At 49.6% G+C, this 27,380-nt stretch overlaps 1 protein-coding gene across 1 annotated transcript in view; it reads left to right on the top strand.

Moving 5' to 3' along the window:
* Nucleotides 1–5,630: 5,630 nt before the first annotated feature.
* Nucleotides 5,631–27,380, top strand: part of CACNA2D2 (calcium voltage-gated channel auxiliary subunit alpha2delta 2) — a gene marked incomplete at its 5' end in the record, with an annotated part of 162,292 nt that continues 140,542 nt past the window's right edge. The window contains one exon of the mRNA XM_039378700.1: nucleotides 5,631–5,733. Coding sequence (XP_039234634.1) covers nucleotides 5,631–5,733 — 103 coding nt within the window. The remainder of the gene's footprint in view (nucleotides 5,734–27,380) is intronic.

Here is a 27,380-nt window from a genome sequence, read left to right as displayed (position 1 = left end):
ACTGCAGGGATTTCTTGTGCAGGCTGGATACCTCATCCCAGCCATGGGCTTAAGAAAACTATTGGAGAACCTGTGACTTGGTATCAAATATCCAGTAGTGTGGAGGTTGGTGGATAGGGAGTTAAATGCAGCAAGAAACAGGAATATTGTTTGGAGATCAGGGAAAGCTTGGAAAGGATAGGAAGTAAACTGCAAAGAGGCATGAAGACAAGAATAAAATTGAAAGTGAATATTGAGCTTTCTAGGGTGGCACATATGCTCTTTCTTCGTCCTAGTCTTTCAATTTTTTCCTATTTATTTGAGCCCTCCCTCCTGTGCCCATCCCCACCCTTCCTAACGGACTTGCTCATTGAGTCTGAGCGAGTTTATGCTGAATTTTAAAATAACTTCTTTTCCTCCATCTCTAAACTGCTAATCTCCCAGGCTGAGGAATCCTGGGACAAAGAGGAGTCCGCAGAGTGGAACTCTGTAAAATTAGCTTTTGCAGCATTAGTGTTTGCACAGTTACAGGCTGAAGACCTGTGCTCCCCCTGCCTGGCAGCCTGCCTCCCTTCCCCAGGGAGGCTGTAAGGCAGTGCAGAGCGAGCTGCCTTCCTCCTCCTGGTCCTCCTCCTCCCTTGCAGCCATCCCTCCCTCCACTGGGAGAGGAGCAGAGGGGAGATGTTTGCATCCCTTCGGACAAGGGTTTAATTTGCATTATCTTGGGCTTGTCTGCTGTTGTCAGAATGTGCTCTCCCTCAAAGGCAGCATAAAATCGAAATTCTAGTGCCGGTGTCATGTCGTGGGGGTGATCAGCTGGGAAAAGAGGGCACACGGGGGGATATTTTTTGGGTGAAACCAAGCTGAGACTTGGCACATGCTGTGCATTGCTGCCTTGTGCTGTAAGCCCTCTGGTTTTGGGCAAGCAGTTTAATCTGGAACATCCATATGCAGAATGAGGGAAGGTTTTGGAGTGGAGGGAAGGTGCAGAGGTTACAGGCTGGTGCAGTGCTGTGATGTCCCTGCAGGGAGAAACCTGTCTGTGCCTTTGGGGTGGTGAGTGGCTTTGAGTGAGTGGCTTTGAACCCAGTGGCTGCAGAGGACCCAGACCCCTCTGCCTGGTTGCCCGAGGGAGCAGAGACACCACAGAACAACAGATGATGCCCTGAAATCTAGCACTGAGCTTCTTGCGTTCTATTATGCCCAGTTTTGGTGTAAGAACATTTCTTTCGAGCACCTTGCACCAGTTTTCACTCTCTGCGACTTGCTTTCTGCAATTTACCTATTCAAACCCCATCCCCATTGCCTGTGCTTCTTTATTCCTCAGTGCTTCTGCTGTTGTTTATTAACTTGCTCTGCATGGCATCTGGGGAATTTGTTCACTGGAAAAGCAAAATGAAGTTGCATTTGAGCCTAACACACGTAGGACGGTACTCGCAGCCTGCTGGGCCTTGAGCAGCATCCAGCGCGAACGCTGCAAACCCTCCCCGCTTCCTCTCCCGGCCCCGCTCAGCTGATTGCCTTCTATTTTTCCTTGTGGTGTTGTTATTAATAATCATATACCAATCTCCTCTGACAATCACAATCATTTCCTGGGAGAGAGCGAATCCAAGTCAACCACATCCAGCTACCCAGCGAAATGATGCTGTGTCTACCAGCCTGATGAATGCCGCTCCTGTCTGTGCCCTTTCTGTGTGTGGAGCACTTGATGATGCTGGAGGCTGCTCTGGAGATTTTAAGCAGTCTGTTTCTCAAGGAAACTGGCTGCAGGGAGGAGATGTGGATGCCCAGGATTAAAGGGAATGGTGATTTTTTGGGAATGACCATGAGAAATAATACAGTGCCTGGCTGTTTCCCTGGGTGCATCTGACTGCAGAGGTCAGGTACGATGGGACTGTCCAGGGGTCTGGTGTCCTCAGCCCAGTTCTGCATGGATAAAGCCTCTACCCTTAGTGTGTGGTTGTAACTGCTTTGCAAAAGGTTTTTCAGGAATAGATTGAGCCATATACCTTGTGCTTGTTCCTGTATCCCCCAGTTTCCATCCTCCTGGGAGATGGGAGCTCTTGCTAACTGGTTTCTTGCTGGAAAGGATTTCCAGGGGCAAATGGGGGTGAAAGCTTTTTCCCAGAGTTCACTGGATTCTCAGTTATCTCCCTCTTATTCTCAGCTTGGCTTTGCAGGCTCCCAGGCTATCTGTGCTGCCAGGTTTTTCTACTGGAGCAATTTCCCTTGTTGCAATTCTTGACAGCACCACTTTTTCTCTAAGAAACATGGGGCTGCTGAATGTCTAGCGAACTCAATTGGCCTGGATGGATGGGATGAGCCAGCTGGGTGTGCTTTGAGGCAGAAACCACCCTTCCTGGGCCTAAAGAAAAGGTGGTGACTGCAACTTGCTGCGGTGAAGGGTTGCGCTTGGGTGGGAAGGGAAGCATGGTAGGGAACTGCTGGTAGGCACAGAGCGGGGGGCTCTCGTGGGGTACCCCTCACATTGTGGCTTTTCTCCAGGGTGCCTTGCTCTGCAGCCTGCCTGGCTCTGCCCTTTATTTCATTTCATGGAAAGTTGTCTCTTTGGCTGTTGGGATTACTGTGGCTGGCTGTGCAGCGTGGGAAGCTGGGCTTGGCGGGCACACATTCCACGTGCAGTGGGATTGCCCGGGGCTCGTTGAAGTGAGGTGCCCAGGAAGGGCAGAGCTGTGGGTTGTGTCTTGGAAAATGAGGTCGAGAAACCCTTGGGAGCTCAATTAACCACAGATGACCGGGACAAACTAGGACACCGATTGCATGACTGGCGAAGATGAGAGCCCGTGGCCTGCTTGGTTTGCTCCGGGCTTAGAATGTCTTCATTTATTTTGCCTTTATTTGTCACTATTTTGTTCCTGGATTCAGAGTTAGGAAGCCCTGACCTGAGCTCCCCATGCTTTGCCTGTGTGACCAGCAGTGTCTGGTAGGCAGAGGCAGTGGGTGGGGTGCAGCCTGCTCTGGGCACAGAAGCAGTGCATGGCCCTCCTTCTCTCCATGTTGTTCTCTTTGCTCAAACTCTGACACAGATTTGTCTTTTCTGTATTTCCTGGTGGATCGTTCTATGAAATATTGTGAAGTGGATCCTTTTTTATGCTACAAGCCCCTCGTAATGAGATTGGAGAGAGATACAGCGTTTGACTGCAGTGGCTGTTAATTTTAATACGCTGTGAATCTCGAGGTAGCTCTTTATTCTTCCTACATTGAACTTGCACGCTGCTGCTGCTACAGTCTGCAAGGGGGACGTGTCGTGTGAACCAGAAAGGCTTAATGAATAACAGAGGGCAGAACTCTGCCAGTATTTTATAAACATGAGTTTTATTTTCTTAAATGCAGATCACAGTGCCTAGACGTTCAGAGGTTTATGGTTTAGCAGCTGTAGGGAAAAGTTTGGAGGCAGTAAGAAGGACAGGGGGTGGCTGACAGACACCCTAAAAACGCACCCAGCTCTGCTGGGCAGAAGGTGAGCGTGCAGTGGAAAATACCAGTCCCTGCTGGTCTGAGCAGACAAAGTCCTTCACAGGTGAGGGATGGAGGAGAGCACAGCAACAGCACGGGGCCACGGATGGCAGGTTAGTGCTGTAGAATATGTTCCTTAATGGTTGGATGAGTTGGGCAGAGACAAGTGAAATGAAAGGGAAAAGGACAGGGCAGAGTGGTCAGGAACTGGGAAGGAGGGCTTGGGAACTCTCATAAGATGCTTCAAAGAGATTCTTGCCGATGTTGTAAACCAAAATAAACTATGAAAGCCCGCATGTGTCTGAAAAGCATCAGCTGAAGGGAAACCCCAGAGGTACCAAAAGGTTCACAGTGGGGATCTGAGCAGGCTGATGATATTCCCCCAGCTCCGAAGAGTGACTTCAGGGATGAGCTTTTCTGAGCCCTGGAGTTAAAGAACAGGGGGGTTTTAGTTTTGCTGGGTGTTGGGGTATTTATTTATTTATTTTTACTACAGCTGTTGAGCTGAACGGCTGCTCTCTGAGTGCCTTTGAATTCAGAGAGGGACTGTCTCCCTTGGTGTTCTGTTTGTCGGTTGTCTGTGAGCAGCAGACTGGAGATGCAGCCGCATTTGATCATCTGTCAACCTTCCCGTTTGTGCCGAGCATCTGATGGCGTTTGCTGAACGCTCGCACCGCGGAGGCTCCTTTGAGTAGCTGCTGCTACATTTGCAGATGATGGAAGAAGAGAGCTTGGGACATGGCTATGGCACATCTGCCATTGAATGTTTGTCAACAATAAGGTGCTCGCTCATCTTGCTAATAACAGACATTGGGAAAGAGGCGGTTCCAGTCTTTACATGCAATTACTGGTTCCCTAAATCTGTGGGCAGACGGAAAGCATATGGAATTGCCTTTCCAGAACTGCTCTTGGAGGTGTTTCCCATCAGCAATTGTCTCAGAAGTGTCAGTTCCAGAGCAGACCTACAAATTCTCAGTGTGGTGATGACCTACGGTGCCAAAACCCTTGGGGAAGTGTGTGTGGGACCTGGCTTTGCTGCCACAGCCATTGAGGATTTTCGTGGAAGAGAGATGGGAAATGGCGGGTCGTTTCAGTATCCAAACTTTGTACTCTGGTACATATAAAATTCAGCTCTACAGGAGCTCCTCTGCACAGAGAGTGCTGCTGGCAGGAGGGGTTCTAGATTTGGAGTTCTGGGGAAAGCTGGTCCCACTCGATGGGAGAGGAGGATGCCTTTTCCTTGTCTCCTCCTCTCTGCTCAGAGACTCCCTGAAGCCTGAGCAGAGCTGTGCTTTGACCTGGTTCCTGCTGTCAAGTGCTTCCATTTACTCTGCGAAAAAAGTCTTTCTGTTGGCTGTGGGAATCAAACCCCCAGGAGGAGCCCGTGACTGTGACCACTCCTTGCCCTGCACTTGCGCAGAGCTCCCTGCTCACACCAGGCTCTGGGAGCAGCAGTACAGCAGTTTCGTAGGGTGGGGTTTTTTCCACTTTTGTTTCTCATCAGGGGCTGAGTAGCTCACTCACACATGGCCTATCAGGCCTCTTGCAGCACACTTCATTTAAAAAGCTAATTTGTAATTGCAAAGCGATACACATGCTCCAACAACCCTCTCCTCTCCAAAGCAAACAGAGAAACGCCACAGAGAAACAGAATGAAATGGGATGAGAATTATCCATGCTTGCTCTACTCCGCCATTTGTCTGCTGGGGAAGAAGAAGGGGTGAAGCAAAGTTGCTAAAATAAATAAAAAAGAAAAAAATAAAAAAAAAAGAAAACCAGCCTCTAATGTATTTAGTGTTGCAATGGAGATTAGCCCTGCCTGTCTTCCTATGTAGTGCAGTGGGCTCTGAATTGTTGTGGGATTGAGGGCGCCCTTTTCATGCAAGCAGATGTGGGTGGCAGCGAGAAGGGCTGAGGGCAGGCAGGTGTCAAGGGCTGAGCCCCCAGCCCTGGCCAGCACGGTGGGTAAACTCCTCTGCACCCCTCGGTGTCCCCAGTGTATTCCTGAGGGGGGAAGCAAGTGTTTTATCCTGCTGTGTAGCTGTGGATTAGACTGAACCTGCCTCTCAAGGGACTCCCGCGCAGCCTCTGCTTGCATCACTGTGTGCCCATGCCCTTGGCGAGTGCTTTTTCGGAGCAAGGAGAGCGGCTGCGTCACGGTGTTATCGCTGCAGCTGCTGCCCACCTCTGTCTCCTGCCGTCCCCTCCTGCCCTCCTTCGCTCGCCGCTGGCATTCGCTCGGCTGCGCCGCCCTGCTCCCGAGCCCTCCCACTCGTGGTGAGTCGGAGAGGGAAAGGGAAAGGTGAACTTACTGCTGGGCTTTGCTCTGCAGAGCTGCCAGCTCCGATTTTGTCATCCCTGCTCCGCTCTGCCTCTTCGAGTTCAGCGGGGGCATTTTCAAAGACATTCGCTGTAGTTCGCAGCATGGGTTGAGGGGCAGGGAGCTGGGGAGGAGCGAGCAGCTCTCGCCGAGGAGCATTTCAGGGTTGAGATGTGCGAGGTGGGGGCCGGTGTGTGGCAGGATCCTGTCACTACCGATATCTTTTACTGCAGCTTTTTTGCAGCATCAGAAAAGCAGGGTGGAATTAGGCCACGTAGCCTGTGGTACGAGCTCTGCTTGTTGGTATTGTTAATAGCTCTGCCTAGAATGTGCTGACTTTTTCTGAACAAAAGCTTAAAAAGCAACCCTTACAAATTAATCATTATTAATACTTCGTGCTTGCTTAGCTGTGCAGGCAGCCATTCAGGGTGGTAAATACCCGTTCTTGTGCTTGATCTCTGTGGCTGTGGAGTGCTCGGCTTGGGCTCTCTTGGTTGGCAGCAAAGCCTTGTACTGGGAGCTCCTGTGTTTGGGGGCAGCCTGGCAATTGTGAGGCAGCAACCCCTGTCCTTCTCTCTCTCCGTCACATGCTCCCTCCTGTCTCTCTTCTTATCCCTCTTCCTCCTCACATGAAATACAACCAAACCTCTTAAAGCCTAGAGGACTTACATGGGTACTATGGCAGCATGACTAAGATAAACCCAGGGATTTCATCTGGTGCCAGTTGTCATTGATTCTGTGACTTCTCTATTACTCTGATGCAAAGGCTGACTTACACTGAAGTTTGCTCTGGCCCTAAATTTGTCCAACTCTAGTGAGGTTAGGGATTTCTTGGGATTATGAGCCAGAACAGAAATTTGTGGCTGATAAACTGAGTGGTGATGAGGAGTTCTTTTTATCTCATGTCTTGAGCTCTTCTGGCAGGGTGGAGATGCTTTGCCCAGCCAGTGGGAGGAGGGCACGGTATGTTGCATGTCACAGGTATCTTGTCCAGCTGAATTTCTGGGGAATCCATCCCCAATATTCTTAGAGCTGGGCCCCAGGGAGGAAGGCAGGACCAGTGTGACAAGCACCCATGCAGATGTTGTTGATGTGCACAGCAGAGTGTGGCAGTGAGCAAGTGCTGTTTGCAGAGCACAAGGAGGAGGCAGGTTGGGTTGTCTCCTCCTTGGGCTGCACCTCGTGTGCTGGTTTAAGTGCAGAGATGTGCTGCCAGATTATTGACAACTGCCAGCTGCAGCAGCCTGGTCCCCTTCTCCTCTGGCATCCACGGGGGGCTGTGCAGGGCCATGAACTGGGAGTGAAAGGCTCATTCTCTCACTGGTGAATTCTGTCTCTCAGCCTCCAGGTTCACCAGGCCTCTCCAAAAATAAGTTCTCGGCCTTTCCATATTGTGACTTCTTCCACTCCAAGTGCTACCCATGTAATCTCCTGCACATTTCAAAGCTACTTGAAACAGCTTCTTGCTTTAGTGCTTGCCAGATTCCCCCCCAGCTGCCAGGAAGAGAGTAAGCAGCCGCTGCCTGTTCTACTTGAGAAATTCAACTGCCAAGTGGTTATTTACAGCGGGCAGAGGAATGAAAATGTTAAATGAAATCAATTGCTGGCAATGGGAAAAAAAGGAAGGGGGAGGAAAAAAAACCCCAAACCCTTACAAAATCAGGATTACGCTGGCTGCAAGCTGCAGCCACCTTAAAAGGATTGCAGACAACAAACAGCGGAATGCCTACGACAAAGCCGTGCCCGCATTAGCCCAGCCCGGTGCTGACTCCGACTTTTGTTTCTGTTTAATCTCCCTATTCTTGTCCACTTTGGTCCCTCTCTTGGCAGTGGGTAGGGAGATGGAAGAGCTTTGGAAAGGAAGCTGGATTGTGTTAAAACAGTTGTTTCAATCCATTTCAACATCAGGCTCCCTGCCTGAATTTAACCTGGAGGTAAATGAAAAATTAAAAACTAAATGAGCCCTGTCTCCCTGATGAACATTGAATTTTGCCTTAAAAAAATGGGAGTATTTTTATTTCCCTTGACTTTTGCAGGGCGGAGGTGGTGGGAAGGTTACTGGGAGAGGCTGCTGGCTGGTTCAGTTTTGGCTGGATCACAACTTTTTTTTAGGTGTCAATCCTTTCCTTTACATGAAAGCCGCAGGCTTCCCTGCTAAATCTCTACAGAGACAAGTGAATCACAACCTTGCATTGGGCAGTGTGGCAATTAATCAGCCATTAAAAAGGAAGACCTGCTGTCTTATAAACCAATTAGATGGGAACTGCTTGCTTGTGTAACTAATGTAGTGGGGTTGCTAGTACTTAAAGGCTCCTTGCGGAGAGAGGAGCTGAAATAAGTCTCTATTACAGGGCTTTAAAGAACATGTTGAAACCACCAGAGCACCAGATCTTCCTCTAAAACAGGGATCTCAATTAGCAGCCGTACACTGCAGTAAACACTGTCCCCTCTTGCAGTCGGCTGAAGAAAGTATTTTTAACTCTTGATGATGAAGTGTTTTTAAAATTAGTTCTTTTTCTTAAATATTCACTGGGTTTCTGGGCAGAGGTGGAGATGAGGAGGAGGATGCACGGGGGGGTCTAGCTCCTGGAAACCCCCTCTGAGGCTGGGTGAGAGGTGAGACAGCGCTGCGGGCTGTTCTGTGCGTGCAAAGGAATGGGGTCGCTGAGGTCCAGCAAACCCTGGGGCAGGATTTGGTGCACTTTCCATTGATGCAGCACCTTTTTTAGCTTGTGTGCAGGATGGGGCTGCTTTCGGGAGCTGGGCTGATGCTTTTGCATAGCACTGGGTCGGTGCTGTTGTGGGGCAGGATTGCCAGCTGTAGGCATGGCCCGTGTCACTGAGAGGACATGCCGTGTTATCTGTGGCTTCTGCAGGGTTTACTCCAGCAGCCACTGGAGCAAATCTCAAGTGTTTAGCTGGTTGCATTGGGCTTTCAATTCTTGGCAGTTCTGCTAATGTGCTAATTCGAGCTGCCCTCTCCTGAGAACACGCTCAGTCTGTTGGCTGCCGAGCCAAATGGAGCGGGGGGCTGACCTCAGCCTGTTACCTGGGGCAGCAGGCGTGGATTTCAGGCACAACCCCGAGCTCTGTCCATCCTGTCAAGGATCTGCAAGGGTGGGACAGGGTGGCTGTCCCAGCAGCAAGGAAGGAAGTGCTTTGGTGAAGAGATTCTTAAGCCAGTCCATTGTTACCTGTTCAATATATTCTGCTTTTAGGAGAGGTGTGATTGCCATCATTGGGCTGCTGAAGTAACAAGGTGTATATTTAAGTTTACCTAATATACTGTGTGATGCTACTTAGGAACAGTGCAAACTAGATAAATAAATTAGGGCTTTGCTTCAGTCCTAGCAATGATTTTGTGTCTGCTCCATCGTAACACGGGCCTATGAATTTCACTGGGAATGTGGGACACAGCAATGCATTTAACAGCACTCACGTGCAGAATTTTAACAGATCGTTCTAGGCCAACCGAGGTAGCTGTTGCTAATCCTTTTTTGCAATTCTAGTAAGCAGGAATAATTTTAGACTGGGTCTGTGGTAGGGAGACTTTGACTGTCTGTATAGCATTAAATGTTGAAAAGACAGTTTGGGGTGGAGAGAAGGGAACTGGGTGCACTAACTTGTAGTTTTGGCTCTGACACTTGCTTGGTGACTGTAGGAAGGACACTTAACTTATCAGAACCTCTGTTTTCCTGGCTCCCCTCATAGCTCAGTGTATCTTTTTTAATCGTGTCTTTTATTTGTGTTATTTGTGTAGTTACAATGAGCATTGGCCTGCCCTGCCCACTGTCTTGTACCCACCTGAGTATGTGGTGGCAACTCAAGCTGTACCTGTGCTTCCTCAGCGATGAGGTGCTGCTCAGGTCAGAATACCAGTCTGTGACAATAAGCTCCCTTTAATGAGCAAACTCTGCACTTTAGGACTGACCCCAGATCCACCACCAACTGGCCACGCACTTTGCTGTGTAAGTGCTCTGAGTCTGGCCACACAGAGTGGCTTCTGCCTCTTCCTCTCCCTTGCTGCGCACTTGTCATGACCCCTCATTCCTGACCTAGCCCTTGCTTAGGCCAAAGTCTCATCAGTCCAGGATTTCATCCTTATTAAACAGTGAGTGTGGGCTTACAATCAGTACGTTGGTGTGCTTTGCTGAGTCAGGCCTTTAATGATGCCAAGCTCATGACAGCTCTGCATCCCGAGTGAAAGACACCCCCATCATCCCTCCAGCCCTCGGCTCGATCCCAGGGAAGGTGCACACTCCAGTTGAAAGGCACCTCAGCTGCAGTCCACTGAGCCAATCCTCAAATTGAGTTTGAAGTCATTAAGTGGAAAAGAAAATTTTTGTGACAAGTGATTTCCCTGAGCAGGTGACAAACTATAATGAAGTGGGGCAGTTTGGCTGGAAAGGTTTATGATAGCAGCTGTGTTCCCTTCCTCTCCTGTGAGCAATCTGGGCAGGAGAGGATTCGTGGAAAACTGTCCATGTCAGTGCAATGCAGTGTTGCCTGCGTGTCAGCCTTGGGTAACTTTCACAATCTTCTCCCCAAAACGTTGCTGGAGATCCTTTGGGAACAAAGGCAGGATGGGTGACTAATTGCCATTTCAGTTGTACTGCTCTTCCTAGCAAAGTGTTTGATTGTGAAAAGCTTGTGAGCAAATAGCACCTCTGGAAAATGGTGTAATGTGAGGGCTCCGAGTTATTTAGCTGCACCATTGCTAGTTATAGCTGCACAGCTTGTTCCTCCTTTGGTTCTGGTCCTGTAGGACAGGCATAGCCAACGTGTGTCTGCCACAAGCTGAGGGGTGCATTGGGTGCGTGGCAGTTGCATGGCACTAACGGGCTCCTGTAGAGGTGGAGCAATGGGCACCTCAGAGCCACAGACAGAGCTCTTCCCAAAACAGCAAGATGATGCAACACTGCCCTTGGTCAGAGCCAGAGGAGAAGGGTGTGAGCAAGGGCACCAGGATGGCTCCTGCAGCCTGGGGTGAGGTCTGGGTACGAGAGTACCAAAGAAGCTGATTTATAAAAAGCTGAAGATGCTCCGTGCAAGAGCTGCTGCTGACAGCAGGATGGTGGGGCAGGGCAAGCATTTGCTCATCTTAAGGTGCAGGTAGCCTGGTGTGACAGATCATGGCCATAACACTTGGGAGAGAGGGGCACAGGCTGAGGAAAGGGCTGTCCTGGTTGAGCAGTGTGCAGGTGTCCTGGCAGGGTGGTACCTGGCTGTCTTTAATCTCACTTCTGTGCTGTGTAGATACTTAGGCAAGAGATCTCTCTTGTCTAAGGTGGAGACATAGGACAATGGTCCTTAAACAGGCAACATTCATAGTACACAGCTAGCCAGGAGGTTTCTGAGGTGTTCCCTTGAGGTGATGGGTGCCTTGTTAGAGGTGAGGTTTGGAGCACTGCAGGGCAACTGCTCCTGATTTCTTTTCCCCCTGATTGCTGGTTATGCAGTGTGTGGGTGGGTTGTTTTTTTTTCTTAGTACAATGTCAACTGCTGGGTGAGCAATGCTGGGATCTGTGTAAGGGTTATGTGCTGTGGTGGGCGTGCAGCCAGCTCTGCCCAGGAGCACCAGGCACGTTCCTGGGCAGCAGGCATGTTCTGCAGGTGCACTCACCTGTTGCAGAGGAGCCTGATCTCTGTAGTGCCCTCGGGGTGAGCTGTTCAGGACCGACCCTGTACCCTGTGAGCTTATACTGGTGCCTGCTTAATGGAATTTCTTCCACAAAAGGGCAGTGATGAATCACCCAGGCTAGACACTGCTGTCCAAGGCCACCAGCTGCTGACCTTCGGGACAGTTGTATTCATACCCTGGAGCAGGTGTTGAAGTCCTGATGCACGGAGCAGTGTTGAGCTGGGAGCTATTGGTCTGGTCTGCTGTCTGTCCTACACTAGGCTGAATTATCCAGCTGTCCCTCCCTCCACTGCTCTTACCCAGGGTGGGATCTCCATCAGCAGCACACAGGGTGGGGAGGGGTGGGTGTTGACCAGCCATGAGGGCCCCAGCATGTTAATGAGCCTCATTACCTTAATCAGTCTCACCTGGGAGCCACTTTGCCCTGATCAGTCTCACCTGGGACCCACTTTGCCCTAATCAGTGTCACCTGGCACCCATTCCCACCCCCCCAGCCTCTGGAGCTTCATTTGAGCTTGAGTCCCAGTGTCTTCCTGAGCTGTGTTGGGGTATTGTCCTTGCTGCTGCCTCTCTGGGTGCACCCCAGACTCAAATTTCAGAGCTGCTGCTCTGTCTCTGGCTGATTCTCTTGGATGGACCTTGGAGTGACAGTGCAGGCATCCTGGCCTCTTACCCTTGTCTCCCAAATGGACTTTGGACCTATGCTGCAGGTAACCTCTACAACTCTGTCTCTCTCTTGCTCTTGTCTGAGCTCCAAGGGTGGGCCTTGTCCCTGGTTTGTCACCTCACCTTGCCTGGGGCTGTCCGTGGACCTGTCACCACCCAGCCCTTCTCAGACTGTACCAGACTGGGGAGGGCTGCCCTGTGGTTCCTGGCTTGTTCCCTGTGTAAAGGGGCCCCACTCAGTCCTCCCTGGCACCAGGTATAGTCCCGTGAGCATTTCATTAGGCTGATTCAGTGCTTCTGTTGAACCTTTAGGCAATCCACTGGTCTGAATTGAAAATTCACTTTTCTTGAGCTTCCACCTTCAGAGTTCCCCATTGTCCCTTCCCAGCGTTTCTGGGCAGCTGGTGTTTGAGATGTGGTATGGAAAGGTTGTCCTGTTCTGGTTGAGAGGTGTTGCCCAGGCAAAGAAAAGGTTGAGGATGTTATTTAAAGGGGTGCCAAAGATTTAATGTGTGTGCTGGGAATAGAGCAGGGATAATTTCTTGGAGGCACTAGGTATGCAGAGCACTGCTGTGCACGCAGGAGTTGAACATGGACTGGGGGGTGGGATCAACGGGAGCAAGTAATGCCAGCTGGAGACACCAGAAGCCTTTTAAAAAGAGCTTGAAAGCAACGCAAAACCCAACACACTTGCATATTCCAAGCAATGCACGTAAGCAAGACTCACTTTTACATTTTTCAGAGCAGATTAGCGATTTTCTAATTAGGGAAAGAGCCGAATATTGAGCACTGAAATGGATAAGCGACTTAAAAAGAACACAGAAAATCGCAAAGTGAAATCACTTAAATCAGCCTGGTCTCCTCCTCCCCTTCATGCTTGGTATGCTGTTTATCTTGGCAAATAGGGGGAAATAAATTCCCTGGAGGTGGCACATACACTCTGGAACCTGAATGCATCAGATATATCCATGTAGGGAGTTAAAAGCCCTAAACTGCAGATTTTTGAATCAGTCTTCTGGACCTGCAGAAATATGAGCAGGGCTGGGCTTGGTCTGTCGGTTCTACCAAGCAGCAGCTGTTTGCTAAATTTTGATCTGGATTAAGGAGATCCTTGTAGTTGAGGCTTGTTTGGCCTTTTGAGTGGTTTGATGTTTGGCTTTGTGAAAGAGCAGAATGTTGCCTTGGTTGTGATTGTGAAACAAGTTCCAGGGGCAGTTTCTTCATAGATTTCACAAAGTATTCTGAGTTGGAAGGGACCCACAAGGATCATTGAGTCCAACTCTTAAGTGAATGGCCCATATGGAGATTGAACCTGCAACCTTGGTGTTATTAGCATCATGTTCTAACCAACTGAGGTAACCTCAGGGTCATTGCTACCAGATGCAGATCTTGAGATCCAAAATGTCGTTGACTTGTGCTAAAGACTCATTCTGCTTGTCAGGCCTGAAGCCCTTCACCTTTCCATGCCTTAGATTCATCATCTACAAAGTGGGGTTGCAGTCTGGGTTGGTGCCTGGGCTTTGGAAGGGGCCAACACAGGGTACTTTGGAGGGGTGCACAAGGCAATTTACACCGGGCAGTCTTTCCTTAGGCTCTTGTTATTCCAAAAAATAAAGCTAAGGGAGTGTTATGAGCTGTAAGGACGTGGGGCAGGGAGCGTGTCTCGCTGTGCACAGAGGCAGAGCTCGCATGCTGCAGCCACTGCTGGACCATAAATAAATGTTAGTGGGCACTCTCTCTCCCAAAGCACCTATCACTGCTGCCATCCATGTGGAAAGAGGAAAGTAAATAGATTCTTGGATTGTCTTAAAGGCAGAGGGAATACGCTAGGATCAGTCTGTTGGATTTGTTGAATAAACTACAAAAAATAAGATATAATTCTCTGCAGACTCAGGGTAATGGGCTATGTTGTATTTTGCATTTCAAGCACCAGAGCATTCAAACCAAGCTGTCAAAAACTGGTGGGCTTGTTTGAATTAACCATGGCTTGAACTGGGCACAATATTTTTTGACTTATTTATGGTCCAGTAGAATTTTATGCCTGGCTGCAGCACACGTGGTGTGCTCTGCTTGCCCAGGGAGGTGTGCTCTCTGCCCCACAGTGCTTGCAGCAGGAATTACAGACTGGGGAGCCAAAAAGCTGCTTTGACATTTGTCTGAAAAGCTGACTGTGTGTCAGTGGTGTCCCAGAGAAAGGAGGGTAGCTTGCTGGCTGGAAGCTTCTGGTGTAAATCCAACTAAGCTCACTCTTGTGTTAATTAAAACTTGCATCCAAAAGCCATGCATCAGCACGACTTGGTTTGTTGGCTGCTCCACAGAGGTGAAAACAACCCCTTCACCCCCCCAGCTCTTACTCCTTGTCTGGTCAAGATGCTCAGGTGGTAAGATGTCACAACCCAGAAAAAACAGCTTTGTGCTGTCATTGATGCTGCTTGTGCCCTTCTTTGCTCTGCAAACACAAAAACACGGCTCTTGGGTTTTGCCCTAAGAGGGTAAGAAGTGTCAGGGAAATATTGTGTGCCTTTTCCTTTTAAATGGGGCCTTTGTACTGGCCTTAAAGATAGGTAAGAGGGATTTGTGCATTCCCTGACAGCAGAAACTTTTCATTCCATTCTCTAGATGAAGATCAGAGGTTGTGAGATGAGAGGAGAGAGGCCAGCAGTGAAACAACCCATAGGTTAATCGTGGAGTTGGCATTTGGGGGATTCAGCTTTAAGTTCCTACAGGGTGTTTTTAAGTATTTGTTTGAAAGCAAACACTTAAAGAAACGGAAGCTCACAAAAACATGAGAAATTATCAGCCCTGCAGCAGGCTCTTGCTTTAACTTTAAACCATCTAAAAGGTATAATTGTATCCTATGAATTGTGTTATAGTTGGAAAACCTTTACAGTGCCTCAGCAGTTGCCTTGCATGCAGACAAAGCACATTGCCTTGACAATACAGATCATATCTTCTGGCCACTTTTAAATTAACGGAGCCTCAAAAAGGTGTAAATTTGTTGTAGTGTTCATTCCTATTTCCTCCCCCCAAAATATCTTGAGATCTGGAGATTTCAGCTGCATAGAGGGACTCTAGGGGGGTAGCTGTGGCTCAGCTGTTCTCTTGAGTGTCCCTCACAGCAGTCACCTGGCACCATGAGCAGGGCTCTGCTGGTCTTGACTGACCAACAGAAGAGGTGGTTGGGTCAGTAATGCAGCAGAACTGAACAAAACCCAACCTGAGTTGCAGCCTCTCTCTCTCTCTCTAGCTCAGCAGCCTGCCCTGCCAGCCTGCTTCTCTGCAGCCTCAAACCAATGGGTTTAGACACTTTATAATAAATAAAATAAGCTCATGCCCATTCCCTGGCTCTGAAGACGAGTGCCATGGCATGGTTTGCATCCTTGTGGCTTGCATGACATTTCCCCAAAAGAAACTAACCTCACCTGGGCTGTGTCTCTGCCCAAATACCCTGGGGAGTCTGGGCTGTGACTGTGTGCTCTGGTGTGGGTGCTGGTGGGGCAGTGCTCTGGTCCCCCTTGGTTACTGGTGCAGAAAGAGCCAGCAGGTCTCCAGCAGTACTGAGCTGTTAGGGCAGGGTGGGCATCTGCACATCAGTGGGAGAAGGTGCCCTCGTGGCTTGGGTGCAGGGCTGGTGCTCTCCCAAGGTGTGCCCCACTATCTGTGAGGACCCTGAGCTGTGAGGATGCCCAGTGTCATTTTTCTCCAGTAGTTTGAGATGCTGGCTTGCAAAAACCAGCACAGATACAGCACGGAAGAGTTCCAGCAAGGTCCTGCCACCTTTGTCAAGTAGCAGCCAACTTACCTCACTCAGTGCCCAGGCAGGAAATAAACTTGCTAGATGAGTATATTTACTGCAAATGAATTTGTACCAAATCTTGTATGTGCAGCAAAATCCTCTTAGATGAGCATCTGATAAAGGATTAAAACTATTAAATGATTAAAAAATCCCCTCTGCCAAATGGTGAAATATACAGATTATACGGTGCTTTGTTGTTTTGTTTTTCCCCTTGGCTTTGCTATTCCCACCCTCCTTGCTCTGTTTGAGGGGAGGGAAGAGAGGGAGAGAGGGCTCTGCTGCATCCCCGAGGCACAAGGGGTGCCAGGGGGACTGACAGTGCTGGGGGAGCAATGGTAAATCCTGCAGGAAGAGGGGGAAAAGGTCCCCAGGACCTCTCCCAGCTGCATGCTGCATCCTGCTTTTCTGAGAAGCAAATGGATTTTTCCTTATTATGGAGAGCTTTGCTCATGGGAAAGACTAGGCCCATTGGGAGGTTCCTGGGAATTTGGAAGCCAAAACCAGTGAAGTCAAGGAACAAAACTAAACCCCACAGGAGGGCTATTCTGGGCAGGATAGCATCCCAGAGGAGTCTTCATGGGTACAGTCCTACCAGTAGTTCTCTCCTTAAGCAAAACAGAGGAAGGATTGGTTTCAGGCAGCTCCTGAGCTCGCCCTTGTCATCTGAACTGCCGTGTCTCTGGTGGGAAACATCCGTGTCCATAGGTGGGAGGATCATCAGTGTTTCCTTTAGCTCTGGGACATGTCACCTTCCCTGGTGAGCTTGTCTGCAGAGATGTCCTGCACCTCAGCAGCTCCCTGTGATTTGCATCACCTGTGCTGCAGGTGGTGGCAGGTGACCTCAGTTATGTTGGGTGGCAGCAGGGAAGTGTCACACCACTTCCCCTGTCAGAACATCATTTGACTGTGAGACCTGCATGTCACTGGTCTCCTTTGGGTGTGCAGCCAAGCACTCAGGGCTTGCTAGAAGTTTCTTAGCCCACAGTTCTAAGGCAATAATTGGCAGAGCAATCAAAGCCCCAATAATCAAAGGAAAAGTGCCAAATATTCTGGTCTATGAGGGGTCCAGCTAAAACTCCTTCTGATGTTCATAAGGCTCAGGGGTGTGGGGGTGTGTGTGTGTCCCAAACTAGAAGGTGTGAGAAGACTCCCTTGCTGTGGTCATGTGCCTGGGTAACTCCTGATAGCTCTGGGAGAGGAAAGCTTGATGGGAGAAGGGACCAGGGCAAGGGTACAAACTGCTGTTTTGACCCTGAATGTTGAAATGAGGCTGAAACATTGGGCCTCTGCTGTGGAAGGAGCTCTGCTAAGCTTCCAGCAGGATTTCCCTTGGGCTGTCTGGGGCTTGCTTTGTGCTGTGGAGTTGGACCCCACCAGCCAAGGGCTGCTGCTGAAAGTACCCTTTTCCCTGGTGTGCTGGGCACGGGCACTGCTGTGTGGAGGATATTTTGGGGTCAGGCTGGATGAGATAACCGCTTCATTAACGTAACCCTGATTAGGCAGTCAGGGACTGCATCGGAGTCCAAGTTATTAGGAGCTGTCAGCAGCCGAGCGTTCAAGTGGAAGGATGGGAGAGGAGGAAGGAAGAGCCAAAGGGGCTGCAGCAGTGGTGGTGTCAACTCAGTATTTATGAGGGGAATAAGCCTCTGGTGTTTTATGGCCCATAAGATGCTGTTTTCTCTGGGTCTGTTTGATTAGATAGGATTCTCCCAAGGGCTCGAATGGCACATCATTGATTTCTGCTCACTTCCATGGGGACGGTCAGCAGCCCTGATCTATGCCCCCTGGTTCCAGAGTGCTGAGAGGGGACAGCCACTGCTGGGGGGCAGCCCGTGCCAGGAGGGGCTGTTTGGAAGGGTGCACCCCTTATTTAGCCTGACTCCAGCTCCCCTGCTTTCCTACACTGTGCTCTCTGCTTTGATTGCTTTGGGGCCATCACTTGCTGTCTCCCAAAATCAAGAGCTGGTACAATGATTCTGTCTCCTTGATAGTTCGGGGAGAGCTAGACAAGGGCAGGAGAAGAAGGAGACAGGAGAGGAATTTAGCAGCTCGGAGGGGTTACCAAGAAGACCAAAAGGACACAGTTTCTAGCTGGTATAGCACTGTGGGAACAAGTCGTGGTCAGAGGCATGATGAGGTAGGGATCAGATTTAGGATTATTGGGCAGGTGATGGGTTTTCCAACTTCCTGTGCCCAAGCCCTTATTTAGCAATTCATTACCCATGTGGAAATCTTGTAAAATCCTGTCCCAGGTACCAAACCCTCAGAAACCTGTCCCTGTGGGTGTCAAGGTGCTTCAGGAGAGGGCAACGTGGTGCTGCCAGCAATGTCAGATGGGTAAGCCTGACCAAAGTGAGTCAAAGTATTTAAAGGCTGCAACAGAGAGCAGCCTTCCTCATTTCCATGTTGTAGCTGCTGGCAGAATCCTGAAATGAGATGGTAAATAGCTTTTGTAGCTCCTGTCCATATAGATTGGAGGCTGAGGGGTTACAGAGCAGACTTTTCCAACAGGGTTACAATCTTCAGGCCACGATCAGAGGGAGATCTTCGTGCTGCAGAGGCAGAGAGCAGGGCAGGAGAAAAGGGAGCGTAGGAACAGACTTTATCCTGGCCCATTAGACGTGGGAGAAGCCATCTTCAGCAGCATTGGAATCGATTGCTGTGAGGAGAATTGCAGAATATTTCATGTTGTTTGGCACATGAGGTTGAAGGCAAGGACAGCATGGAGATGTGGGGGCTTGAAGGGGCTGGAGAGGGTTTGCATAGTGATCTTGCTGGAAGGATCCTGGCTTGCATTTTGGTTCCTGCTTGCCTCAAGGCAGTCACCGGTGGGTGGGTTACTTCTGCCTCTTCCCCATGCATAGGGGACAGTGACTTGTGAGCAGAGGAGCATCCTGAGCTGGTGACCACCAGTGTGAACAGAGGGGGTGTCTGCAGGAGAGCCTGGTGTGAGCTGCCAGGGCTGGCAACACCTCTGGGTGTTTCTAGGAAAGTTCAGTGACTGTTCCACTTGGCGTCACAGAGCTGAATAACTTAAGCTTGGGGGCTCTAAAAGCACTGCCCTTGTTAGCTGTTTTCCTCTGAAAGCTGGGCCAAGGGAGAGCTGGGAAAGAGGAGCAAAGTGCCCACAGCATGGCAGGAGGAGGGATGTGGGTGGCAGAGGTCTCCTGGGATGGGGCTGAACTGGGGGTCTGTGGAGAGAGGAGCTGGTGCAGTTGTTATGATGCTGCAGTGCAATTTGGGGCCAGGGAGTGGAGCATGGAGGAGAGGGTGGCAGGGCCACTCAGACCCTGGGGTTAACTCTTCTTCCCTTGGAAACTGCATTCCCTTTAACCTTCTGCTTTTTTGGAAACCTTTGAAGACTCTTCTCCCCAGTTCATGTGAAACAGAGATGCTGTTTTTTGGTTGGTTGGTTTGATGTTTTTTTTTTTAATTCAGGGGAAGGGTTAGCATTCAGCTCCTGCTGAGAAAAAAAGTGCTGGAGCCCAGGGCCTGCTGGTCCCTGCTCGTGCTGTGCCCTGATTAGCAACTTGTGCTGGAGCACATCAGCACAGGAGGCTGGGCTGCTCAGGGAGCAATGGAGAGAGGGAGTGGACCATGGAGATTTCAGTCCTCTCTTTGATGAGCCTTTGCTGCCTGGTTTTCCAGTGCTGGCAGGGCACTGGGGCTGCAGTGTGTGCTGCTGGCTCTGCCATGTGTGCTGCCTTCCCGTGCCCTGCTGGTTTGCCTTGGCCTGACCTACCTTTCCCAGCTAGTTCTGCTGCCTGAGTTTCTTTAGCCTCATGAGCACAGGCTTCCCCTTCCCTCTGCCTGTCTGCCCACACAGGATGAGAAGCTGGTTTCTTCCCTCAGGTGATGCTCGGGATGCTGCCCAGGCATTTCTCCTGATGGTGTTCAGAAGGTGGGACTTGGATTAGACAGAGGGAAAAGAGTGGACAGATTGGGAGCAAAGCTGAACCCTGCCAAACTCATTTCAAGAAGGCCCTCGAGGTGCTATTGGCAATGTCCAGCCTGTCCTACCCCTTCGGCGTTGGCTGAGGAACATCCAGGACTTGCCACTGCAGTAGTAAAACCTCATCTTAGGCTCCCAGTCAACCGAAGCTGCTTTTTTCTTCCCTGAAGTCTGGAGGCAGTAAAAGCAACTGCCAGACTATTTTAGAGCTTGCAGTGTAAACCCAGAGCTCCAGTGGTCTCCAGGAAGCCCGCATCCCATTCCTGCAAAAAAGGTTCTGTCCTCAGGGAATGAAATATTACAATCACTTACTCCCATGCGCTGGGACTGTTTGCTACCATTAGTACTGAAAATGGTCCTATGGCAACTATAGGCCACCTCCTCCTTGCTCCCTCTTCAATAATGAAAACACTCCCTTCTTGCTCCATCCTGAGGAGTTTTAATCAAATAAACCTGGCACACATGCTCCTGAAAGGAGGATGCTCTCTGTCAGCCAAAATTTGTGCCCGTTCCATTTTCTTCTGATTTAATTTTCCAGAGATTAAGATCCTGCTCATCTCCACTCTCAGAACTTGGCTGCCTCTGTTTTGTTTGTTGGTTTTACTCTGGTGGGTTTTTCCTTTCAGTTGGTGGCTTTGTTTTGAAAACCCTGAAACCCCAAGGGCACCGATTCCCGGGGACCCAGCGGGCTGTGAAATCGATAGGGAGCTGTGCCTTCCCACACCTGGCACCATCTCGCCTGCTCTTGCCCTTCCCTCCTGGACTGTGGGTTGTTGTCTTCCTCCAGAGGGCTTTGGCATTGATGCTGAAGAGCATTTCTGATGGGAATGCCTTTTCCCACGACAGGAGGCTGTCTCCTGGCTGCCGGCTCTGCTTGCCCTGTAGAAAGTTGCCTATCTTTGCTGCCATCTTTGGTTCAACATCTACATGTAGCCTTAATGGCAGTAAAAGTTTCACCCTCTTGTGCTAAAGACCTCAAAGTGTGTCCCTTGGGACTGTATTCAGATGACTTTTGAATACCTCCAGGGAGGGAGATCCCACAATCTCTCTGGGCAACCTCTGTCAGTACTTGGTCACACTCACAAGTGGTGGTGGTGGGGAAATAAAGTGTTTCCTTATGCTTTTATGGACCATCTTCTGTTTGAGTTTGTGTCTGTTACTTCTTGCTGGGCAAGAATCACTGGGCAGCACTGAGAGGAGCCTGGCTCTGTCTTCTTCACATTCTCCCTTCAGGTATTTGTAAATGCTGCTAAGACACTCAGCCTTCTCCAGACTGAGCTGTCCCAGCTCCCTCAGTTTTCCCTTGTATGTGAGGTGCTCCAGTCCCTTAACCATCTTAGTGGTCCTTTTCTGGACTTTCTCCAGTAGTTCTGTATTTCTCTTGCACTGGGGATCCCAGAACTGGACCCACCACTCCAGGGATCACCTCTCTTGATGTGCTGGCAGATCTTCCTTAGGCAGACCTGGGTACCATGGGCTGTCTTTGCTGCAGGGGCACATTGCTGCCTCTTAGTGTGCACCAAGGTCTCCAGAAACCTTTCCTGCAGAGGAAAAGGAGTACAGGTTGTATCTTTGAAAGCCTGTATTTTAGGCACTGGTTGCCCAGAGAAGCTGCGGATCCCCTGTCCCTGGAAGTGTTGAAGGCCAGGTTGGATGGGGCTCTGAGCAGCCTGGTCTGGTGGAAGGTGTCCCTGCCCATGGCAGGGGTTGGAATGAGATGAGCTTTAAGGTCCCTTCCAACCCAGACCCTTCTGTGATTCCATGATTAATGGTGGGATTCAGTACATTCACAGCTCTCCCTTCTGAGTGTGCCAGCACTTGACTGCACCCCATTCCCGTTGGCTTGGCAGACTGAAGGGTTTGAGCTTCTGCAAAGTGTGGGGCTGTTGGTCTTCAGCCTGGACTTCCCTTTTTTCCCCAAGGTCTGTTTGATGCAGGCAAGGCTGCCCATTTGGGGTGCATTTGTGCCAATAGAGGGGAAGCACTCCTAAAGTTGCCCCCCCCCCCCCCCCACATTGGCCTCTGAGCACTGTTTTTTGTGAGGAGACTGAAACACCCAAATATTTCCAGTGCTCTATGCAGGCTGTGCAGATGTCTGGGGTCAGTGGTGACAAATTATGTAGATTCCTCCCCCTTCCCTCTCTCCTTTCTCATTTCCATTATCTGCCTTTTGTAGAGGCTGTAATTTATTGCATTTTGCAACCTTGTAATTTATGGCTTTTTTATAATTCTTTCCAAGCTTTCAGAAGTAACAGCTCCATGTACCCCAGTGCATTTCATTGTCACACTTGAGGCTTTCCCACCTCCCCCTGCACTTCCACTCTTTTCTTGTAACTTGCCTGTTTACTTGCTAAATTATTATTGTGCACTCAATAAAAATTGCATTTAAAAAGTGATAACTGAAATGACATTTAACATGGAAAGCACTTAAGCATAATTACACTATATGCATTGCATCATTTTGTGACAGTTAATAAAAAAAAAATCTGAACAGGGTTTTTTGTTGTTTGAGGCTGTAGAGAGCGAGTACTGGCATTTCATCGCTTCTAGAAATGTGGGTTTTATTTTCACTGGAGGACTTGGTCCTGGGATTTTTCTGTCTCATCCACCTTGGCTGGTGCCACAGGTCTCCTGTGCCTGATGCAGCAGCATAAGGTGAAGAAGTCAGCCCTGGCATTCCAAGGGGTTAAAGCTTGCATAACATGCTCAGAGTTTGATATGGCTTATTCCCAACCGGAAATTTTGAGAGAGTTAGTTTATTTGAGTCAGTGACTTGAGCAGAGTTGCTTGTGTTGGCACCAGGGCTGTGGGGAGAGAGAAGGGGAGGAGGTGACAACCCCTTGGTTGTCATGATCTGACTGTGGAGACTGGAGTGATGGTGTCAGTGTGGCTTTGGCTCCGGGTTGAGCCCTACAGGGATTTTTTTCTGAAGAAAGCTGCTGCTGGCTGTAGCTGGGAGCTAAACAGTTAATGTCCTTGCTTTGTACTGCCCAGTGACTTCTACAGGAAAGGGGGAAGTGTGCCAACCCCTCGTGACCCCGTGGCTCATATCCTCACTGATATGACTACTTGATTATTAGATTACCTGCAAATCGCAGCTCCTTGACCATCTGCTGTGTGAAACTCCTCAGCTCAACCCCAGCATCTGTCCAGCCTGACCATGCAGACTGTGCTGAATTCCTGAGCAGATCAGCCAGGCTTCCCAGACATGCTTTCTTCTGCTGTGCCTTGTTCTCTCCTTTTCCTTCCCACACGCTGCAAAACTTTGGCGTACGAAATGCTTCAGGGGCAATCCTCGTTCCTTGCCCTTCATCCCTTCTCCAGAAAGCGGGATGAGTGTGGTCAGTCAGTCGTACAGGCTGCAAACCAGCTCAGTAAGTCAGGTCCCTGTCTCACATGGGGAACTGCAACTGGAGACACAGATCCGAGGTCCTGCATAACCAGGTTAGCCTCCCCTGTAGGAACTGGTCTCCTCCTTCTGGGAGCCCTGAGCTGCTTGGAAAAGGGGTGAGGGGTGGTGGACCTCTCTCTGCACCTCAAGCAAGGTGAAGAGACAAGAACAGGGACCCTGAGTAGCAGGGCACAGGAGGATCTGAAAAGGCATTTGAGATGTAGCGAACTGATGACAGGAGCCACAGTGCTTGACATTTCCAGGCTGTGTGTGAGGGGTTTTTGGAGCAAGCCAAGATAGACAGTATGTGTTTTCTGCAGTTTGGAGGAGTGATCTTCAGGAAGCAGTCTGTGGCAGGTTTGGATACTGGTCCATGAATTGGAAGGGTAGTGAGGAAGTAAGAGGGGTAGGAGAAAATGGAAGCAAGCCTTTATTGAAGACAGGAGAGGAGGAAAAAACCCCCACCAGTGAGAACACTAGTGTCCATGAGCAAACACCCCGAGGAGTCTAGAAACAATGTGTTGCTTTTCTGTGGTGGTGGTGTGACTTGTCCTTCAAGTTGATAGACTGTTAATCACTTTATGAGTCACTTAATTCAAAATGTTCACCAAAGCATTCTAAAGTTTGTGAACAGATAAAGAAGATTAGTGAACTCAGGCATTTTTTCCCTCTTTTTCTTCAAATGCACACTAGAAACCATGCAGAGGCAGTAATAACTAATATAGGTGGGAAAGGAATCTCCTGGAGAGATTACTCTATGCTTTTTCAAGGAGGAAAAGGCATTTCTGGTTGCTCTTTCTATTATGATTTTTCTGAGCTGAGCTTAAAAAAAAATTATTGATAAAATCCTCATCTGCTTGACAATCAGTCTCATCTGGGAACTACTTGGTGTTATCTTGGCTTAATTCATTAGTAAGAATAAAAAAAAGGCATTAAAAATGGACATCTCTATTGAGAGCACTTAATTCTTTGCAATAAGAGTTAATTATGTCCCATTGAGTAAGCCCCATGCAGAACCACTTACTTGTGAGATTCCTCAGCCTGATACCTGGGAAGATAAAGCAGAAGGAGGGCAGAACCCTACCCTTGCAGGTGTTGGGAGTGCCTGTTTGGCGTGGACTTGCCCACTCCTGAGCAGGAGGGTGGGTTGCAGGGGCTGGGGACGTGGAGGTCTGTGATCTGCAGCCTGGGTCTGTCGCAGGGAGGGAGGAGGGCTGTTCTCCCATGAGCTCAGCAAGTGGCTGGCAGCTCTCCTGATGGTTTTATGGCTGAGAATCTGCTTCCTTTCCCAGTTCCCCTTGCACTTATTTCACAATAGCTCTTCAGTTTCTAGGGTAATGGGGCTGAATGCTCCTGCAGTGCACGGTGGAGGATGTTCCTGCACTGTGCATGCTCTGCTCTCAGAGAGGGAGATGCTAGGGGTTTGTTTGTCTTGCTTCTGGCATGGGGCTGTATTACCCCTTTGAGGTGATGGCACATTCACTGTCTGCCTGAACAGGTGCCCAGGGTGAGCCCATGACCCCAGAGTCTGGGTGCCTTGCTGGGTTTGGTACTGAGAACTGCTCTCTGTGTGTAAGACCAACTGTTTTGGTCCATGGGATGTTGTTGAGTTTCTCATTCCAGCATCCCTGTCACCTGTGTTGTCCAGGAGTTGGGGTGCAGGTTCCTTCTGTGGCACCCGGTGTGCCAGAAACGTGACAACATCGATCACTCGGGGCAGGGGGGGTTTCTGAAGGTGGTGGTAGTCTTGATAAGTTGGATGAGGAGACTTATATAAAATAGGAAAGGGAATGGCTCTAAAAGGAGAAGCAAATTTTGAAGCCAGTTTCCTGCCACATTTTTTGTAACTAAAATTTAGTGATGCTTTAAGATGTGTATTGATCATCCAAACAGACCGAGATATATGTGGTCTATATAATCATCCAAGTTTTATTTATGACACAAACCCAAGTCAGCACTATTATTTATGAACATAATTGCAAACCCACTTTTCTATTATGTGATCAACTACACTGGAAAGCAACCCTGGGGGTTGCCCAGCCTGGAGTGCAGTGAAATGTTTCAGGACTGTGGGAGCGAGCAGGGTACTGCTGCCACGCCGTGGGGCTCCATCCGTGATCTGCTGGGCTTGGGAGAATAAGCTGCAGAATACACCCATGACATTTGGAACATGAGGCAGAATCCTACAGCCTTGGGAAATGATAGTTTTCTTTTTAGAACTCACAGTCTAGTTTTAGGAGGGAAGTTATAAGGTGGCATTAAAAAGCACCTGCTGCATCACCATCACATCTCACCATTCGAGTTTAAATGTCTCACCTGAAAAAACTCCCAGCCAGGTTTCCTTTCAAGCAATTGAGACTGCTTGGATTTCAGCTTTTGCCACTGCTGTTTAGAGCAATGCTAATTAACATTCTGGGCAAAGGAGCAGAGAGCGGGGAAGGGAAATGCTTATGATTTGTAAATGCCACTTTGCTCTTCTGGCACCGTCCCTCAGGGGAGAGGATTTCTTTCCTCTCGTTCTCGTCTTACCCCCCTCCCTCCCACTGTCTTGGAGTAAAGCTGATGGTTGGGCACGTGTTTTGCCTTAAGCATATGCATAAGTTTGCACTGTGTGTACCTGTGTGATGGTGGGTGAGTCCATATGGGTGCGAGGGGCCCTGTGTGCGTGCGGAGCACGGACGTGCCACTCGGAGTGTACGGGAACGCCTGGCTGGTGCGTGTGAGCCTTTACCAAAGGCAGAGGCATGTGACAGGCTTGTCCATGCTACAAGTTCCCCCTTCCCTTGATGATAAGCTACGAGGAAACGGGGATGAAATCAGAAATTGGCAACATGCTGTCAGGAGGGATTAATTTCTGTCCCTGATTAACTTTATGCTGGAACAGCAGGAGACTAATGCTCCACCGTACACGTTGCCTGATGCAACCTTTTCTTACGCCAAGTAGCTACGAATCCATCCCTGGTCCTGCATTCTCCTTGTGTTTTCTTAGATGTGGCACGGCCGTTGCTCTGGATGCATAATGACAGGCCCCATACATGTTTCCTAATGCTGATGGAAAGAAGTACTGAAAAAAAATCAGCCGGTGCTTTGGGGGTCTGGCTTGAGCCGTGCAAGAGTTTTGTTTCTGCTTGTAGAAGCTTTAATGTGCCGGTCGGTCTCTGGAGATTCTTGGTGGAATATTAATATTCTCCACTCCTGTGCTACCTTTCCCCCAAGGATTCCACAACACTTTGCAAAAATTAACGATAAATTCTTTCAAAGTGGGAGGTCAGCGAGCCCATGCAGACACAGGGAGGTGATTTGCCAGCGCTCACACAGGCAGGTCAGGGCTGTGCCTGTGGCAAAGGGGGAATACAGACCAGAGTCCCCTCTCCCAGTGTAAGTGCCAGACAATTGCTCCCTGCCTGAAGCTTAATTAAGATCATGGCTGTCATGGGGAGAGTGCAGGTGTGGAGCTCAAACAGCGCTTGGTGCCGGCAGCCAGTGCAGAGGCAGAGCTGTGTGGGGAGCTGTGCCTGTACAGACAGATGGGTCTAGAGCTCAGCCCTGTGTCTGTGAGTGTGTGCTCCTGTGCAGGGGGAAAGGGCTGGGACAGCAGGGACTAGAGCCCTCAAATACTGGAAGGAGCTGAAGAGGGAGAGGACAAGGCAAGTGGGGATTCAGGTGCGTCCATAGATGTGCGAGATGGTGGTTGAGCAGATCCAAGTGAGTACTTCGGGCTGCTCTGGGAGTTCTGGCTCCCCTGGGCCAGCTTTGGCTTTCACACTGGGTGCTTCCCTGCACCCTGTTATTCCTGGGGGGCAGTGGGCACCTGGGGACTGATTCTTCCCCACTGTGGGACAGCTCTCCTGCAATCTTAGCAGTGTACATAGGCAGAGTTTGTTGGCCATAGGAGTGATGCCCGGATTGCAGAGCATCCTGCACTCTCCTCTTTGGCCATATGGAGAGCAGAAAGTCACAACCCCAATGTACAGGATTTGCAGAAGCTGGTATGTCTGGCCCCATATGGGAAAGAAACAGCCTGCCCTGTGTCCCCTGTCCTGAACCTGTAACACATCTCTGTCGGTCACATCAGTTGTATGGATCAGCTCTATCTATCTTGGCCTCTCGTGTTGAGGATCACCCTTCCAAGGGCCAAAGCTGCTGTGCTCTGGCTTC

This window comes from Pipra filicauda, unplaced genomic scaffold (genome assembly GCF_003945595.2).
Source record: "Pipra filicauda isolate LSUMZ 115617 unplaced genomic scaffold, ASM394559v2 scaffold103_size3290846_pilon, whole genome shotgun sequence".
NCBI lineage: Eukaryota > Metazoa > Chordata > Aves > Passeriformes > Pipridae > Pipra > Pipra filicauda.
The sequence above is the reverse complement of the archived record's forward strand: the minus strand, read 5'-3'. Positions and strand labels throughout refer to the sequence as shown.